The sequence below is a fragment of the Nipponia nippon genome, unplaced genomic scaffold (assembly GCF_047370975.1).
Source record: "Nipponia nippon isolate SJK-2023a ecotype South Korea unplaced genomic scaffold, ASM4737097v1 scaffold_18, whole genome shotgun sequence".
In the NCBI taxonomy this organism is placed as follows: Eukaryota; Metazoa; Chordata; class Aves; order Pelecaniformes; family Threskiornithidae; genus Nipponia; species Nipponia nippon.
The window spans coordinates 3,281,705-3,298,848 of record NW_028262334.1 but is presented as its reverse complement, the minus strand read 5'-3'; the positions used below and the strand labels follow the sequence as shown (position 1 = coordinate 3,298,848).

Here is a 17,144-nt window from a genome sequence, read left to right as displayed (position 1 = left end):
TGGACCCGCTTGTGAGTAAGCAAGGAAAAGGCACGTCTTTACCTTTCCTTGGTTGTCTGTGGTGTTGGGGTTATTTCCTCTAGGTAACTGAAGGATCTTCAGTGGGAGGTCAGAGCAGTTCGTGTCATGCAAAAACCCCATCAGCAGCAGGGCTGTATGCGGTGGTGCTCCCCCGGGGTCCCTCTGCTACTCATGACCAGCAGATTAGGATGTGATCTTGTTCAGTAGTTGCTGGTGGACCCATCTTTCACAAATGTCTAATGCATTTATCCATCTGCACTTCTGAGTCTTTGCAGTATCCTGTGGCAATGAGGTGCACAGCTGAATTTTGCTCTAGGTGAAAAGTGTTTCCATGTGTTTGTTTTAAACCTCCTAATTGCTAATTAGGGGACAGGTGAGGAAATGAGCATACTTCACCTCTTGTCTCTTTTTTGAATATTTTATGTCTGCACAAATGGTGGTGGGAATGCAGCCCAGCTGTGGGGTATTTCCACTCTGGTAATTTAGAACAGTTGCGGTTACACAATTTATTTTGCATATACTGTGGATAGTTTAATAGCAAAAATTTGGTATCTTCTAGAAGGCCATGAGAAATGTCATGTCCTGCACAGAGATTATTTTTGTTAAGGGATCAGTCAACAGTTGGCAGCCACAAGAGTTATGTTTCCGTCACCCAAGAGGAATGGTATGGGGAAAAAGTTGCCTTTCCCTCACTGAGCAGGTTTTGGAGAGGGACAACTTGAAGTTGTTTCTGGCTGGATATAGCTTTAGGCTTTGTCTTAGGATGAGGAAGATTTTTAATGTTCTAATTAATATGTTACGTACCTCAGCTGATGTGCTTGATTCTCTCCTCTCTGACTGCACTTAGTTAAATCAGTACAGCAAGAGAAGGAAAATCTAAGCAGGAAATAAAACAGTGAAAAATTCAAGATGCCTCCAGAGAGAAGATCCATAAGAGAAGAGAAATGTTACCAAAGGGGAACTGTTTCTTGCTGGCCTCACCCTTACTTTTGAGGAAGAACATCTCTACTCAGTCTCTTTAGCTGCTTGAAATAGGCTCCTTGGAGTGAAGCATCTCCTGCCATCTAGCTGGGATTTAACGCGTCTACGGCACTTTGCTGGGAAAGACTTGGTAGCTTGTGTTGTAATGCTCAGAAAATGAGTGGAGCCTGCTAAGTTCATTAAGGGTGCCAGTCATCATTTGTGGTCACTGCTGCAAAGGGCTCGCAGTCTGGCCACAGCAAGTTAGAGAGTTTTTGTCTCGTGAGCCTCTCGTTCCCCAGGGTCGTTCTCTGCTGCGACGTTCCAGCGGGCCTGGAGCGCTTGTACCACCTGCTGTGGGGGCTTCATCCAAAGTAGTTTTAAATGCTTTTTGTCAAGATCAGGTGGACTGGCTGAATGGTCTTGTCTGCAGCAGTTTTGTTGGGAATTTCAGAAGCACAGCAGATGTCCTGTTTGTCCTGTCTTTGGATGATGGCAGTGGCTATCTCCAGAACAGAAGGCCGCAAGTTTTCTTACTTGAAACCATACTATGTTCCCACTGACTGCGGTCAAGATGACAACATGGTCCTAAAGACTTTATTAACAGTACGTTCCCTCTTTCATGCTTTCTTACTTCTTCTCAAATAGTTGGTACTGGGTTAGAAGAGAGCTGCTGGGAGGAGAGTAGTGCTAAGTCTGTGTGACCTCCCGGGCCAGCAGTAGAGGGTTCATGAAATCTCAGCAAAAGTGTTCAGGAAGGGGAAAGGTTCACATGAAAATCAGGCCTTTAACTCCTTCCCCTTGCTTGTTCCACAATTTTTGGAGAGTAAAGGCTGTACTTGTTTGGAAACGGCTGTTCTGGGCTACCTCCATCAGCTGTGGATTCAGGCTCCTGGGTTTTCTTGCAGGTGCCAAAAACAGTTGGGCCTCTTTGCTTCCCAGCCACATGAACAGATCAGGACTGCACCCTAGAAATTCAGGGCAAGACTAGCTACAGCTCTTGGAGAGCAGAGGGAGAAGCCAGGCTCATCATTTGGGATGCCTCTTGAGAAGGAAGGCAAGTGTCTGAACTGCTGCCTGAGGATATACTTAATGGCACCTGGGTCTGAGAGCAGACGGCAGCGAGCAGAAGAGCATTAAAAGATGGTATTGATGAATGATCTAACAAAAGCTCCTCTTTTTTTTTTCTTTCTTTTGCCCATTGTTCTTCAAGACCTCGGTTCCTTGGTTTCTGCCCTCCCTTCTGAGGAGACTCAACATTGCACAGGTTGCATTGCGGACGTCCAGGTCTTGCAAATGAAACTGCTGTTGCTATTAACACTGAAAATGCAGAGAGCACTGAGCAGAGCACTGAAAATGCTGCCATAACTGTAATAGCCATGTGATTTCAGATACTCGAGGGTATAGTAGTAGTACGTAAAAGAGGAAGAATATCAAACTGGCCTAGTTCTGCTGATTAGAACTTGTTTAAATACAGGATGTGTACAACCTGTTTGTCAGTAGGCTGGTATCAGCTGGGAAGCTAGACCGTTGGCCAAGCTTGCCTGCTTTCTTATTGCCCTGTTGGTAGCAAGATCTGAATTCATGGCTCCATTTGACCTAAGGTTTAAGTATGAGGGTAAGTTCAGGGGATGGCATGTGAACTCCTGCCTGGCACTGAACTGTAAGGTATCTGTGTACTCTACACATGCAGTTATTGCACCTTTCCTTTTTTTAACTTATAGGTGGACTCCCAATTCCTTTTACCTTTGATTGTAAAGTACCTTCTGTTCTCTAGAAATGTGGGTGCATTTCTGCACACCAGTGTGAGGAACAAAACTGAGCATTTCAGAGTCATTTGGGAAATGAGTTCTCCATATACTATGTGATTTCTCCTAAATTCCTTGCTTTTCTTTGCATCTTTAGAGAGGGAGATGCTGCCTCAAACTCTGCATCTTCTGTGTGTGGACAAACCTTAGAATAAAATCTACTGGTAATAGCTGAGATGGCAGAAAATGACAGAGAAGCCTATTGCATGCCTACTGCTGCCTTTCTCTTTTTCAGAGAGACTGTTTAGTTCATCTGTTGGATTTGGCAGGTTTGTTCCCAGGACTCTGCATCACTGAACCTGGTGTCTGAAAAGGGCTTTACCTGGGTAAAGCCAGTCTGGCTGTATGAAAGTCTTTGGGAGAAGCAGAGAACATTCCCTGACTAATTTATCTGTAGGGGGTATTTTCTTGCCACTCTACCATCCTTTTATGCATGACTTAGCTTCCCAGCCGACTAAAGCCTTTGAAGTTAGATTGCAAATAGCTCTTCAGCTATCCCTTCCCCCCATCTAAAATAGGGAAACCAGAACAACCATTGCTGTGGAAAGAGCCTGCCTTGTTACATGGCTCCCCAATGTTAACACCCCTCTCTCTTTTGCTCTTTCCTTTCCCCTACCTCCTCCTCCCCCCCATAAAGAAACCTTTTTTTCCCCTTAATAAGATCTACTTAAGACTTGAGGGAAAAGGCCATGGTTCCATGAGATGGTAAATCCAATTTTAGGGTGTTTCATATGTGATGAAAAACACTGTGGCTGCATGACGCAGCCCCTGAATTGGCACACATTCGCCCTGCCAGTTCGGATTTGTTCATATAATGCAGAAGGGGCGACTGTCCAGGCAAGCTTCACATCGGGGCATGCACGGGCTGCCCAGGTGTCCCTGATCTCGGGCTGGGGGCCAGTGACTCCCCGTCTTGTACTGTCACTGTATTTTGTGATCTGCCTAGTTGTATGATGACGCTTATCTTGGCTCAAATCTGTGCAGTCAGGGGGTCTGGAAGCTTCCAGTCTCAGCGTTGGTGAATGTGGACCCAAAGGATGTTGTGTTAGCCTGCATTCTGCCTAGAGCTGTCCCTGCAGGTACTGGAGAGTCTCTTGTGCATGCTGGAAGCCCAGGGGCAATGCCTGACTTCTCCAAATATCCCTTCTTCGGTGGTCTTGCCAATAGGAACGATATAACCACATCATATGCTGTGAAGCTTGCAGTTCAGAGTCTCCTTTCTCTTATTGAAGGGAGAAGGACCTGAATTAAACAACCCCTTTTCTGGAAGGTAACACAACATAACAGACCAAACCCTTCGGCAAGTTATTGCCCTCTTTGCCAATTCATCTCTTTAGGCTTTCTGCTGAGGCAAATCTGGACCACTAATCACACTGCATTTGCTTCCCATCTCTGTCCTCTTTGCTTCACGTAGAGTTGTCTGTCCTTCCCTCGATCTCTTGTTAAATAAAAGAAGCTTTTAGCCTCATGGAGATGCTTAGAGGCTGCATAAATGGGTGTTTCTTCCTCCAGGATCCATCTCATCTTTTGGAAAAAAGAATCCATGCAGCTTCTACAGCCACTGGAGCTTCTATTTACAGTCAAGTAAAAATAGAATGAATCCCTCGTGTTTGATTGTTGCATTTCTTTTCTCCTATTTTTCGTTTATTTTTGTGGACCACTGTTTCATGCCCTGTGTCACATCAGTAGTCCTTGGGCTTTGCTTTGGGAAATACTGACTTAAGCTACTGCTCCATTCCTTTCCTTGGAGACATGGATGTTATTTCGCTACCCTGTGGGGAGAAGGCAGAGGATAATCCCCTCTGGAGTCTGAAAAGGTGCCTCGAAGTGTTGAAGCCTATCTCAGATGCTTGAGCCATCGTCCGACGGCCTGCAGGAGACTGGTGGTGCAGATTTGCAAGAGTCTGGGATCCTCTCTTTGGCACGTCTGTCATTTTAGCTCATTTTATGATCTTAATTCACTAGATTTTCTAGTGATGGCATGGACCAGCGGGCAGCCTTCCAGCTCTCTCGCTGTCCTTAAAACACAAGTCAATTTACTTATGTTTCTAGTGTCAGGAAACACTGGAAGTGAGCGACGAGATGTTTTCCCTTTGTAAGCATTAGCTTCATGTGCTTTCCCTCCTTGAGAGCCCCTCCTGCCATGCACTGAAAGCCCAGGTGAGCTCCTTCTTCGCGTGCTTCCAAATCCCAACTTGTGGCATCTCCCCATGTGCAGGACAGTCTAATTAGGGACAGCACCTGAGGCAGCACATTGTGAGACACAAACAAGCACTGCGGTGGCTTTTCCTCATCCCTGTCCCCCTGTTCTGGGACCGACAGGGACTTCTGAGGAATTCTCCCTCTATCCTTCTGTGGTTTGAGGTATCATCTTAAAGTTCCCTCTTGGCATTAGAAGAAAAAAAGGAAGTGGCATAAGTTAGGCTGGTGTTTACAGTGCTGTTTGTTTACAATGAGCACTTGAATATTATTGTCACTTGTTTTACTCGTTGCGCAGCCCTGTAGGTGTGGGGAGGATAGTCTGTGCCAAAGAAGCGCTGCAAATACGTACCAGACCAAAACACAAACTGAGCCAAGACATTGTATGTGTCAGGTAGGATATTGTCATCTCGTAGAGCTTGAATTCTCTTTTTCAAGTAGTGAGAGATACTTTTGCAATCAATAATAAAGAAACCAAAACACCCAAGTAACTTCTCTCCTCCTGCAAGAAATCCCTGCTCTGTTGCGGCCTTTTTGGTGCCTGTTTTTTGTAGGACATGGTGATGAGTCCATAGCCCTGATCTGTCTGTGTTCTGCTCTGCTTCATTTGCAACCTTTGTCTGTGAGTTAGATTTGCAAAGTGCTGTATAAATATATAGCTATATAAAAATCTTGCAATCTTCTGTTCTTGAGATAGAAATACATATTGCTGAAGATATTTATAATCACTGATCTATAATGTGTTAATCTTGCCATTTGCGTGTTCCTGAGCTGGGCATTTTATTATAGTGCAAATACACCTGAAAGCTGTTTTTGTCCCAATTAAAAGCTGCTGTGATTGTAATCGCGTGCTCTGACAGCAGCAGGAGGATGGGTGCTCTCTTAGGTGCCCAGAGGAGGTTGAAAGACATGACTAACCAACCCAGGGCGTCCGGGGAGGAGGCAGTAAACAAACTTCAGTGTAGATCCAGGCTGCAGTGGTGGTATGCTGGCCGACGTGAGCCACCACGGGCGCTGGTGATGGCACAGTTCTCTGAACAGGGTGCAGGCAGTGGTTTGCTCTGTGTTTTTTGCTGCTGTAGCTAAACTGCTGACAGACCATCTTGGGTAGCTCTGCCCTCCCGTGCTCTACTTCCGCAACACCAGCAAAGTACCACCCTTGTGTGTGTTCCTTCAGAGGCAGAGCTATAATTATAGTTAGCAAAGTAAAAATATTTGTACCTATTGTAAATACGGTACCGAGTCTGCCTTGTTCACGCCTGACACCATGAGGTGTGAATGCTTAGCATGGTCCCTCTGCCATGTCATCGTGCCCGAGTGTTGCACTCCCAGTAAGCAAAGAGGGCAGTTCGGAGACACAGCTCCTCTTTATGTGCTTTGCCAAGAACGTGTGGAACCTGCAAGCTCTTCTCTAGCTAAAAGCAGATTAAAAATGAACAAAGCCCTCTCTGAAGCCCTCACTGTGCTCCAGTATGCAGATTTTTGGACAGCAAGAGGTATTTCACTCTGTTAGCGAAGTGAATGGTGGCATTCTCTGGGCCAAACTTGAACGGGCTTGAAGGAGTTTTTCATTGAAATTGTGTCTTTGAGGAAGAGTTACAGGTGGCTGGTTTGCATCCTCCGGCTTCCCTTTTGTTCTGGACGATGTTGTAAGAAACGTGGCAGGTTTGAAACGTTTCGTTCTCTTTAATGTGCTCTGGTGAAGGAGTCTGGGAAGAGATAGTTGTGTGTCAGAGAACATGGGCTATTTCCACCCTGGGATTGCAGCATATCTCACTAGGGACGCTTCCCTTGTCAAACGCAGAGTGTGGGCAGCGAGGAGCATGGCGTGAGCTCGGCGTGGGGAGGCAGCCAGAGCTGGGGAGTAGGCTGTCGGAGGCACCCAGAGTCCATTCTCGACTCCGTCAGCTACTTGCTGTGCAGCCTTGTTCTGTCTGTTGTCCTTTCCCCGTCACCTCTGGAGGTTTTTCTTTCCCCACTTCTTTGTAAGGATAAAGGGTGAATTTTTTAGATCCTTGAGTGGACTTAATCCAAAACCAAGTGATGACTGGTTGACCAGGTTATGAAAACATTTTGTCCAAGAGCCACTTCTGATTTTAATTCTAGCTTTATTGAAAAGCTTCTTCTTAGTGTTTTAAATGGCAAAGATTGTCAGTATTTAAATACGGAGTTTTCCAAGTTTTAGGGAGTGAATTTTTTTGTTCTGTTTGGTTTCTGTGAGAGCAAGTTGCAGCAGGCTTAAAGTTTTGCTATTTCTTGCAAGCATGGGGTGCTTCACTCCATTAAAGCTAATGACCTCACATTGTGCTGAATGCCATTGATCCTCTATTTCATTATTTTGATGCACCAGAGATCATCCAGACTATATCAGAGTAGTTGCTATGTTCAGAGATACAGGTTCCCTATATCAAATATAAGTAACTTGGTACCCAGCGGAATATTTAAGTGAAATTAACTCTGAGCTGACGGTATTCAAAATGCATTCTGAAATTCTGAGTAAATTCTTTATCAGATGGCCTTTTTAAAAGGAAATGAAAGCATGTGAAGTTCCTCTGCCCGTAGGAAAGGTACCGAATGGCACGTACGATGAAGCTCCCAACCGCTGCCGCAGTGTCAGTGCTCCTCTGGTTCGGGGAGAGAACAGCCTCTTCACATCTGGAAACTGCCAGTTCTGCATGCAAATATTAGGATGTAGTTTCTTTTTTCCGCAGGTATGAACATTTGCTTGCTAAATGCTGGGTATTGCTCTGAGATAAGACTGATACCCTGCATTCAGTGGCTCTCTACCCCATCACTATTCAGGCTGATCCAGGAGTGAGATCTCAGGATGTTCCCTTCACTTAACTCGAGGCTCCGCCTGTGCTAAAACACACTGTACCAATATTAAAGGCGGCAGTTAGCATTTTGGGTGAACAATGAACGAGGCCATTTATAACCAGTTACGCCGACATGAATCTCTCCCAACAAATTTGCATCATTAAAACACCTGTGGTAAAATGTGTCATGCGTATAATTAAATACCTGTTTTGCTAACTCTTAATTAATGCAAAGTAAAGATGGCAACAGAAATTAATTTAGTTGGAAATGGCTTTTCTCTCAGTGGGCTGAAGGGAGATTTTTTGGAGGCATTGTACCAGATGCCCTCAGAAATGTGCAGGTGAACTCCAGGACGGATTGACACAGTTTTTTGACAGTGATGGCCATGACATCCTCATAGCAGTACGTATGCCACATATCAGCTCACTTTTTTCCCCTTGTGAGAGCAAAGAGGGAAGCCAGCTAGAAGGTGGTTTGTTTGGGAAGACAGTGTAGCTACTTTTCAGCTCTACCGTGAGAGGTATTTGGTAGCAACCACAGTAAATCCAGGATCAGACAGGTTAATGAAAAGAAATTAATGTAACGAAAGATCTTTCTATATCTCCCCTTGGTTTTTCCTTCTGTACCTTGATCTCTCTCACTCAGTTGGTACCCATGTTTTTCCCCCTTAGATACAACTTTCCTGTAACTGCTCATCCACTTTAAATATTCATTCCTCTTAACTTTCTTTAAAGACTTCCTTGTAGATGATCCTCCTTTGTTTTGACCTCTTTCCTAACCTTGTGTATTCTTCCCTCCCACCCCTGCCTTTTTGATCTGTTTCTCCTTGATGCTTAATCTCTTTCCATCTTGCTTGGGATAAAACTGGAGCACAGACTGTGTTCACTGTGCAAGTGCAGGTGAGTTGCCAGCCCAGCATTTTAGGAAGCAGGGAGTCTGTTGTTGCTCCCTGCAGAACCATCCGAGCACCAAAAGAACTGAAAAAACAAATAATCTTTCAGTCTTCCAAAAATGCTACTTATTGCTTTAGCAATTCTCATTTCAGCTTAAGTAAAAATAAACACATGTATGAATGAAGAAAGCTGCTGTACACTACAACTTGGAGTCTGACTCGTCCTGCCACCTCTCTGCAATTTCAGGATTGGCTTTTTCTATCTGATATTTCCTTCAAAAGGGAAAACCAACCTCATTTATCAGGCAGGATTCTTTAGTACTGAGACTGAGTAAAGGGCTGGTGCGGATAGGAGTGGGGTCTGGGTGATGGGCAGATGAGCACGCGGGTCTCCTACGGCAGGACCGACTGCGATGGGCTGCTCCAGGAAGGGAGGACGCATTGGCTCGGGCAGGCTCTTTGGGACTGCTGGTGTGTGCTCAGCAGAGACTGATGTTGAGCGGTGACTCAGGCTGGTGTTGGGTGGCACTGGGAAGGTGCAGGATTCTGCAGGAGGAACTGGGGATCCAGGAGAATTTGTGGCTGGGAGCTTCACATGGCACTGTTTGGTGCTGGTGCTCCACTGGGGCTTTGTGGGGTGACTTTCCTCCATACTCCATCAGATGAGATGAATGCGAATATGAAGCTGATTTTGTCTGTCCTTGGTAGCCTGAACTCTCCTGGCTTCCTATCCAACGCTGACCCTCAGCATCATCCAGCTTTGCAATTGGAGCCAGTGCTTTAAACAGTGCCTTTTGTGTTCACTTACTGAAAAATGGGGTCTGTTTCGCAGGAAACTTGTTTACACCTGCCACAGCCCTCATCTTTGCTCTTCCTTTGCCCCTTTCACTGGAGCTGCGGTAGTTGAAACTGCAGAATGTCCTTTCAATCCCCAGCATCCTCGGCGTGGGATGTGACTGCAGTAGAGCAGCTGGGAGGATGCAGGGTGTGAGACCCACTTAGAAATGTTAGCCAGATGTGGAGAGCTCAAGGAGGAGATGATACAATTCGTCTTTGGAAAGACTCAAGTGCAATGGGTTATTATTTCTAGTTCTCCTTTTTTAACTGTTCATTTTAGGGTTTACAGAACAGCCCTCGGAGCACCTTCCTGCACGTACAGACACACTAAAGCAACTGGGCAACTATGGGAGAGTCTCATCTCGGTTCGTGCTAGCAGGGGGTCGATAGCACTCGCTGCAGGGTTTGCCAGGCTCATGCTTTCAGCCCTTCTGCAGGGGTAAATGGTGGTCTCCTTGTTGAGCTGAGGGGTTGAGCATTTTCAGACCACTAAAACTGTGAGTGGCTTTTTGGGGGTGACCCACGCGGTGCGTGAGCTGGTGGGTTCATGCTGCAGCAGAAGAATGCGGGGAAGCCAGGGCGAGGGGAGGTGCTAGGACAGGAGGATTTGCAAAGCTGCTGTTGCAAGCGTTGTGCTCAGCCTGCTCTCTGGTGGTAGCTGCTGTAGCAGAGATGACCTTTGATAAAACGTGAAGCATTTGGTTTGATTTGGATAGTTGTGGTTGCTCAGCTTCATACAGCTACAGTTCATAGCAGAGTTGTCAACTCAGCTGCTCTTGCTTTTGTTCTCTTGCCCCTGTGCAAAATTCACAGGTTACAAATCAAATCACAGCAGCTTCAGGATGAGAACTGCCAACAAAGCCTGCTTCCCAGCAGCTCTCCCCAGCGCAGGTCTCCACTGTCTGATAAAGGCTGAGCTTTATTGCTCTTTTCTTTCAGACTGGGGAGACTCGTAAGGAGAGCGGACAGAAGAGGCACCTGCTGGCACAAAACGTGGAAGAAATAAACATCTTTGGGGTCTTCAGTCAAATTTGGCTGAAAACAGCCAGCAGGTTCCAAAACTCTTGCCAGTATTGAGACACAGAGAGGCACTTAAAGACCACTTGATCGTGATCTCTTACTGCCTCAGCCGGGCTGGAGCCCGCAGCATCCAGGGCAGGCAGGAGGGCTCCGGGGGAGGTGGGGCATCACTGCTGTGCTCTGCTCTGTGCTGGTGAACATGGGGATGCTCTTTATTTAGATCAGCTGGTGGCAACATGCAAACTGCTTGTCTGGCTTTTTTGTGTGAAGCTGTTTTGAGGAAGGAAGTGCGTGGTAAGTCGTTCAAAGGAGGCAGGCTGGTCATGCTTGTAGAGAGCCTAGGAGAGAAGGTTGTGATGAGTGCTTCTGCTTTTCAATCCTGAAAATAGCTGAGGGGTGTTTGCTGTCACAAGAGTGGTGAGGTTTGATGATTTTGGCTGGGAAAAAAGGAAGAATGGGAGCAATAGTTTTGGAGAAGGTTGTTGGGACCCTGTCCTGTCTTTGCTGACATCCCACTAGTAAAAGGTCAACCCCATTTGCGTTTCCTAGATCAGTGTGTTTCCTAGTCAGTGTGTTGGATGTGTCTTCCAGCAATATTTGGTTGCTGTATTTCTTATCAGGATTTGTTTTAACAATAGCTAAGGGATGTGACCGTCATACCCGTGGTTTCTTTGTGCTGGAGACACCTTCAGGACTGAAGTGACTGTAGGACATAGCGTGCAGGTGTGACCATTTGCTATTGAGGATAGAGCTAGCTCGTGAGGCTTGTCTGTTGTACCTAATCAGGCAGCTTTGAGACTGCAGAGCAAGCAGGCACCCTCTGTTTTAATCCAGTTTCCATCCCTTTGACAGTGGAGGTGGGACATTGTTTTAGCATTTTATGTAACTCTGTATTTCTTGTGGCTAGTAAAGTATTCATTTTGCCTAAGAACATGGCATATGCTATGTCTGAATCCCAGCATTTATGACTCTGATGTTTAAAGGCAATTTTAAGCAGATTTGGGGTTCTTGTTTTCCATGTGAATTGCTATGATCTAGTCAAGACAACTTTCAGTAGCAGCAACCATGTGGAAGTATTGTCTTTCCACAGTTAGAGGTTAAGAGTTTACAGCAAATGAACCAGGGATTATAATTAAAAAACAGACCAATTTTTTGTACATGGTGAAAATTAAGGAATCAAAACTCATGGTGTAATGCACCTGTCAGATGCAAATAACAGATAATGTATCTTGCAGTGAAAGACATTTGGATTGTGTGTATTTCTCTGAGCACGGGAGCAATTCCTCCTATTCCATAGAAGCTGAGGTTTTTGTTCAGTTGGTACTGATGCTCTTTTAGAAAGCTTTTACTTCTCTGCTTCCTGAGGTCTGACATGGAAGAGAAAAGCTTCAATAGGCACCAGCTGCTCAGTGGGCCCTCTCTTCAGAGCATCGCTTGCTTTTCTCCATTCCCAATTAAAACGTGTGTTAAACTTAGCTTTTGTTTGAAGCACCCAGTGATGCGGTATTCAATGTAAAAGGAATGTGCTCCTCACCTTTTCTCTCTCTCTTTTGTCGCAGGGTCAGCATTCTTCAGGGGAGGACATGGAAATCTCTGACGACGAGACCAATCCTGCGCCCATCACCAGTGCAGAATGTGCCAAAACCATTGTGGTGAACTCCTCCGTCAGCAACACAGCCGTGATGGCCCCGTCAATTCCCCCCATGCCACCACCGGGATTCCCTCCTCTTCCTCCTCCGCCGCCTCCACAGCCAGGCTTCCCGATGCCTCCGCCACTGCCTCCGCCACCTCCACCCACTCACCCTGCCGTCACCGTCCCCCCGCCTCCACTCCCTGCCCCCCCTGGGGTCCCTCCGCCTCATATTTTGCCTCCGCTTCCTCCGTTCCATCCTGGCATGTTCCCTGTCATGCAAGTGGATATGATAAGTGTCTTGGGCAACCAGTGGGGTGGCATGCCAATGTCCTTCCAGATGCAAACTCAGATGCTGAGCCGCATGATGCAGGCACAAAACACATACCAGTATCCGCCTTTCATGACGGGCCGGATGCAGTTTGTGAATCTTCCGCCCTACCGCCCTTTCTCGATGGGAGCAGCTCTTGGTCGTGGACAGCAGTGGCCACCACTGCCCAAGTTTGACCCCTCGGTTCCACCACCGGGTTATGAGCCGAAGAAGGAAGATCCCCACAAAGCCACTGTGGATGGAGTCCTCCTGGTCATAGTGAAGGAACTAAAGGCTATCATGAAAAGGGACCTGAACCGAAAGATGGTTGAAGTGGTAGCATTTCGGGCATTTGATGACTGGTGGGACAAGAAGGAACGTCTGGCAAAGGTAGGCTTTCACATACTCTGTGCTGGGTCCCAGGGAGAGCTGTTTATAGTGCTTGTGGCCAGGGAATGGGTAAACAGGGATCTGGAACTGACTTTAAAAAAAAAACCCACAACCCTAAAATTTTACAGTAACCAAAACAGAAGCAAAAAATAAAGCCATGGAATAGCTTTGCTGTGAGAAACCACATTGCCTGAGGCTGCTGAAATTAAATGGGAGGCATGCATGTCCCTGTCCCTCACCTGCCTCCCTGCCTCCCCACGGGGCTGGTCTTCATGCTGAGGCAGGCTGCAAGAGTGTGTGCTGGGAGCAGCAGACCTCAGCCCGCAAATATCTGGAAGGTGCTCCATCCCTGCAGGCACCTGCCTCGGGACAAGTTAGCACCTGGGTATTAGACCTGGCTTATTTCCATGATGTCACTCCATACATGCAGGCATTTCATGCTGTTTTGCCATCAGAACAAACATGGGCTGGGAATTTTAGTCCTTCCTAGTCATTGATGGAGGTACCCTGTGCAGAGTTATCTCTGAACATGTGTGGAGCCATAAGTGCTCACTAGGAGTGAACTGCTGCTCTGCCTCACACCGTCCCGCTGATTCGAATGTGGGCCTGAAGAAGAAGTGTTTAGTTCTCAGTGTCATCCCTCTGCTTTGGGGTGGATCTCCTCTTTCTCATCCCCTCCAGCTTTGGGGCCACCTCAGGGCAGCCCTTTCTGTACGAGGAGCTAAGCGGAGCTCATGCCTTGTGAGGGTCTCGGACAGCACGTTCATCTTTGGCAGCCCGTTGCCCAAGCCAGCCTGCATGGCTGCTTCGCTTGTCTCAGCAGGATGCACCGGTCATGCTGGGGCACGATCCAGGAGGGATCTGCAAACGAGCTGTGTTTCCGACTGTGTTTTGGAGGGCTGTAATGTCCTTACACAGGCGTCTCTGAGGAAAGGCATTGCTGCAGCTGCTGCTGCCCCAAGGCAGGGTCATGGACTAGGTGACCTCCTGAGCGTCACTGCAGCCCCGTGGTGCGTGTTTGCAGACTTTTCCTGCCAGGTGGGGCTTGCACGCTCCCGTTAAAGCTGAAGTCCGATGAGCAGTAGTTCTAGGACAAGGCTAGCTGCTCCTACAGACAGAGCACGTACACATGGGAAGGTCCTCTCCACTGTGCTCCTTTCGGGAAGGCTGTCAAGAACGCCCCAAAGTGCCTTACGCCCCAAATGCCCAAGGTTATTCACTTTCCCTCCCCAATCTCCTTTCCCTTTTCCCTCTCAGTGCAGTAGTTCCAGGGCCTAAAATTTGAAAAGTTTAGCTGATTTTTTTTTTTTTTTTTTTTCCTGATGGTCTGCGGCCCTGCTGCCTCCAGGAAGGAGCTTGCAGGAGGAAATGACCCCAAGATCAGGAGACAAATGTGCAAGGGCTTTTTGCATCTAAGAGGAAGCTAACTTTAGCTACAGAAAACTTAAGTCAGATGCAACAAGAGTGTTTGAAACAACCAAGCCGCTATTTTGTGTTCCCCACTTTGTGTGATGAGATCTGTGGGTATTTCCAGTTCTCCACACCCCTCCTGCCTCTCCAGTGCATGTATGCAACAGCAATTAACTCAGAAGCTGAACATTGGCCAAATACACAAGGAGTTCCAGGGATTAGTTAAGAAAACAGCTTTGCATGAGTCGTCAGATCCTTTCTCAGCCAATTTAAAGTGTACCTCGGCCAGCAAGCAGCTCTGTGATCTAATATGTGGTGAATTTGTCTCTACTAAAGAAAAGCTAACACTATAGAAAGGTTCATGCAAACCTCAAAATTACTATTACAGTTGAGTTATTGTAAAAAAAAAAAAAAACAGAAAACAAAACCAACCAAAAAAAACAAACCCAAAACACCAAAAAAAACCCCAACACCACAACCTGCAGCTACATCTTCTGTTTCAGATGCTAGTTTTCAGAGCAGTATCGTCACCACCTGCTTTTGTAAGCCAGTTGCGTGTTAACTCTAGCGCCTGGGAGAGCTCCTTGGCCTTCCAGAGAGATTGGTAATGCTGCTGCTTAACAGCTGTTTTATGACAGTGTAATTTGCTCTGGCTTAGAGCTGCCTGGCGTGACATGCGGCGAAAAATCCGGTCCCTCTCCTCCTGACTAATGCTCAGAGCTTCTGCCTCCTACCAGTGAGCGTGTGCTGACAATTTTGGAGAAGGCCCCTGAGTTTCCAGGGCAGTGAGAGAAACAGATCCAGCAAGCACTTGGAAAAGCAGCAACTGCAGTACCCAAGAAATTGTTTTAAACCAGACATCCGCAGTGAAGTAGCAGAAGCAAGTCGAGGCAGGTCTTCAGTGGCTGCTCGGGCTGTTTTATATCCTGAACTATGGTTGGATTTAGCATGTTCCTCCCTCACCTGGAATTTGCAACCCACTTTGGGAAGGAAAGCTGACTGTACTGCAGCAGCTTGCCCCAGTCCTTGCCACAGGTTATGTTGGATGTGAGCAGTCTAATTGAAAATATGAAATTGCTGCATGGAAAAACACTTGTGCTTTCTGTCCAGGAACAGAAATGCCAGAACCATTGCTGCTTCAGGGCACCGCCTGGAGAAGTTTCTGCCAGGCCATGTGTTACTGTTGCGTGCAGAAAAATCACACAGAATTCAGAGCCTCCTTTCTGCTAGGCCTGGGCACCCCCTGACATTGGTGCAGGACAGGATTCCTTCTCAGTCATAAGCTGCCTGCTTTTGCCAAAGGAAAACAAAATACGAGTATTCAGCTTAAACTGTACCTTCCTATTGCTGCTGTCTTTTTGCACACCTGAGGATGGGCCATTTGGGCTCCTTGGTGGCAGCTGGATGTCAGTTCCCCACGTACTTTGCCATCACACTGGTTTTTCTAGAATGGACCAAGACCTCCAGGCACTGTTTGAGCTGAAATGACCCTCCAAAACAGGCTCTGCATCCTCATTTCCTCCCTCCTAACAGTTTTAATTGGAGCTCCTCATGTTTTTCTGTACTGATTGACAGTAGTGAAAGAAACTCTATTATTTTCAGAGGTTTGGAAGTATAAATAAGACCGCATATGTGCTTGTTTACATCTCTTTTTCTTTAGAAATAAAGGAGGCAGATTTGTAGGGAGAGATAATATCTTTTAATATCTCCTATCCTTGGACCGTCAGCTGCACCAGCCCTCCTGTTATTTCACAGGGGAGATCAAAGCTCATCTTGGAAGCGCATGAGCTCCACCATATGCCAAGTCCTACAGTAGTTGTGTCCCTCTTTGGTCAGAGGCTTTGCAGGTCTGCTATCTCCCTGACCTTACGCAAGTATAAAAGCAGGAAGCCTCGTAGGTTTCTTTTTTCCCCTGACTGACCGACAATGTTCAAGTTTAGTAGTACAGCAAATATCATGTACACAATGCTTCTGGCAGCCCCTGAACCTTAGAAGGCAACACACTTGTCACCTGTGCCTCAGTTTCTCTCTTTTCTCTCCGTTTTTTGGCTGCTATATTCCATCAAAGGAGTCAACTTGGGCAGCTGCCCAAGTATCGTGCCATAGGTAAAAGGTGGGAAAGCTCAAGGGTAAAGCTGGTGTCCTAGGTCAGGCGGGATGGAAAATGTATGGGGTGAAAGCTGCTAAGGAGCATGTTGCTAGAGAAGGCAGCACATATCATGGACTTTGTCCACCTGAGCTAGCAGAAAACTCTTCCCTGTTCCCGAATCTAGTGATGGGTGTAGGTTTGAAAGCCTGAGTAAGATGCGTTAAGCAGAGTGCCAGGAATAACCAGCCATCCCTGGCCACGGAGTGCTGCTGCCTGGATTCTCTGCTTGATATTCCCATTAGTCTTGTCCCTTATTAGCAGGAGAGCTGAGCTTACGCTTCCTCTTTGGTGATTACAGCCAGCTTCAGCAAATTAGCTCTGTTAATGTCTGTAAGAGAAACCAATCTTTAGACGGTGTTATGCCGCTGGCTGATGGGAGTGAACGTCACCTCCGGTGCCCTTTGCTCAAGAAGAGCGTGGCATGCCACCGTGCGTGACGCTCTCCCCTGCTCATCTGCCTCTCCACAGCTGCGGAGGTTTGAACTCCTGCTCTTCCTTCACACCTCAGCTCTGGCGAAAAGGGGTTTGTCGTGGCTGAGCAGAGATGAGGCTGCGTGCCTAGTTACCAAGTTTTTTAGACCTTTAGGTGTTCCACCTAAATATCTTGATTTTCCTGTTTCCCAGGACTGGAGTCTTCTGACAGTTTTTCTGGACTTGGGCTGTGGTTGCTAAGTGAACATGGGGCAGGGGGTGGGTGCGAT

The 17,144-nt window shown here is 46.9% G+C and overlaps 1 protein-coding gene across 3 annotated transcripts in view; it reads left to right on the top strand.

The window, feature by feature from the left end:
• SETD1B (SET domain containing 1B, histone lysine methyltransferase) overlaps positions 1-17,144 on the top strand; it is a 56,218-nt gene that overhangs the window by 19,749 nt on the left and 19,325 nt on the right. For all 3 annotated transcript variants that reach the window (XR_015704098.1, XR_015704099.1, XM_087754667.1), the window contains exon 7: positions 12,114-12,884. Coding sequence is in view for 1 of the 3 variants with exons in the window: in XM_087754667.1 (XP_087610793.1) it covers positions 12,114-12,884 (771 nt within the window). In the remaining 2 variants the exon portion in view is untranslated. The remainder of the gene's footprint in view (positions 1-12,113; positions 12,885-17,144) is intronic.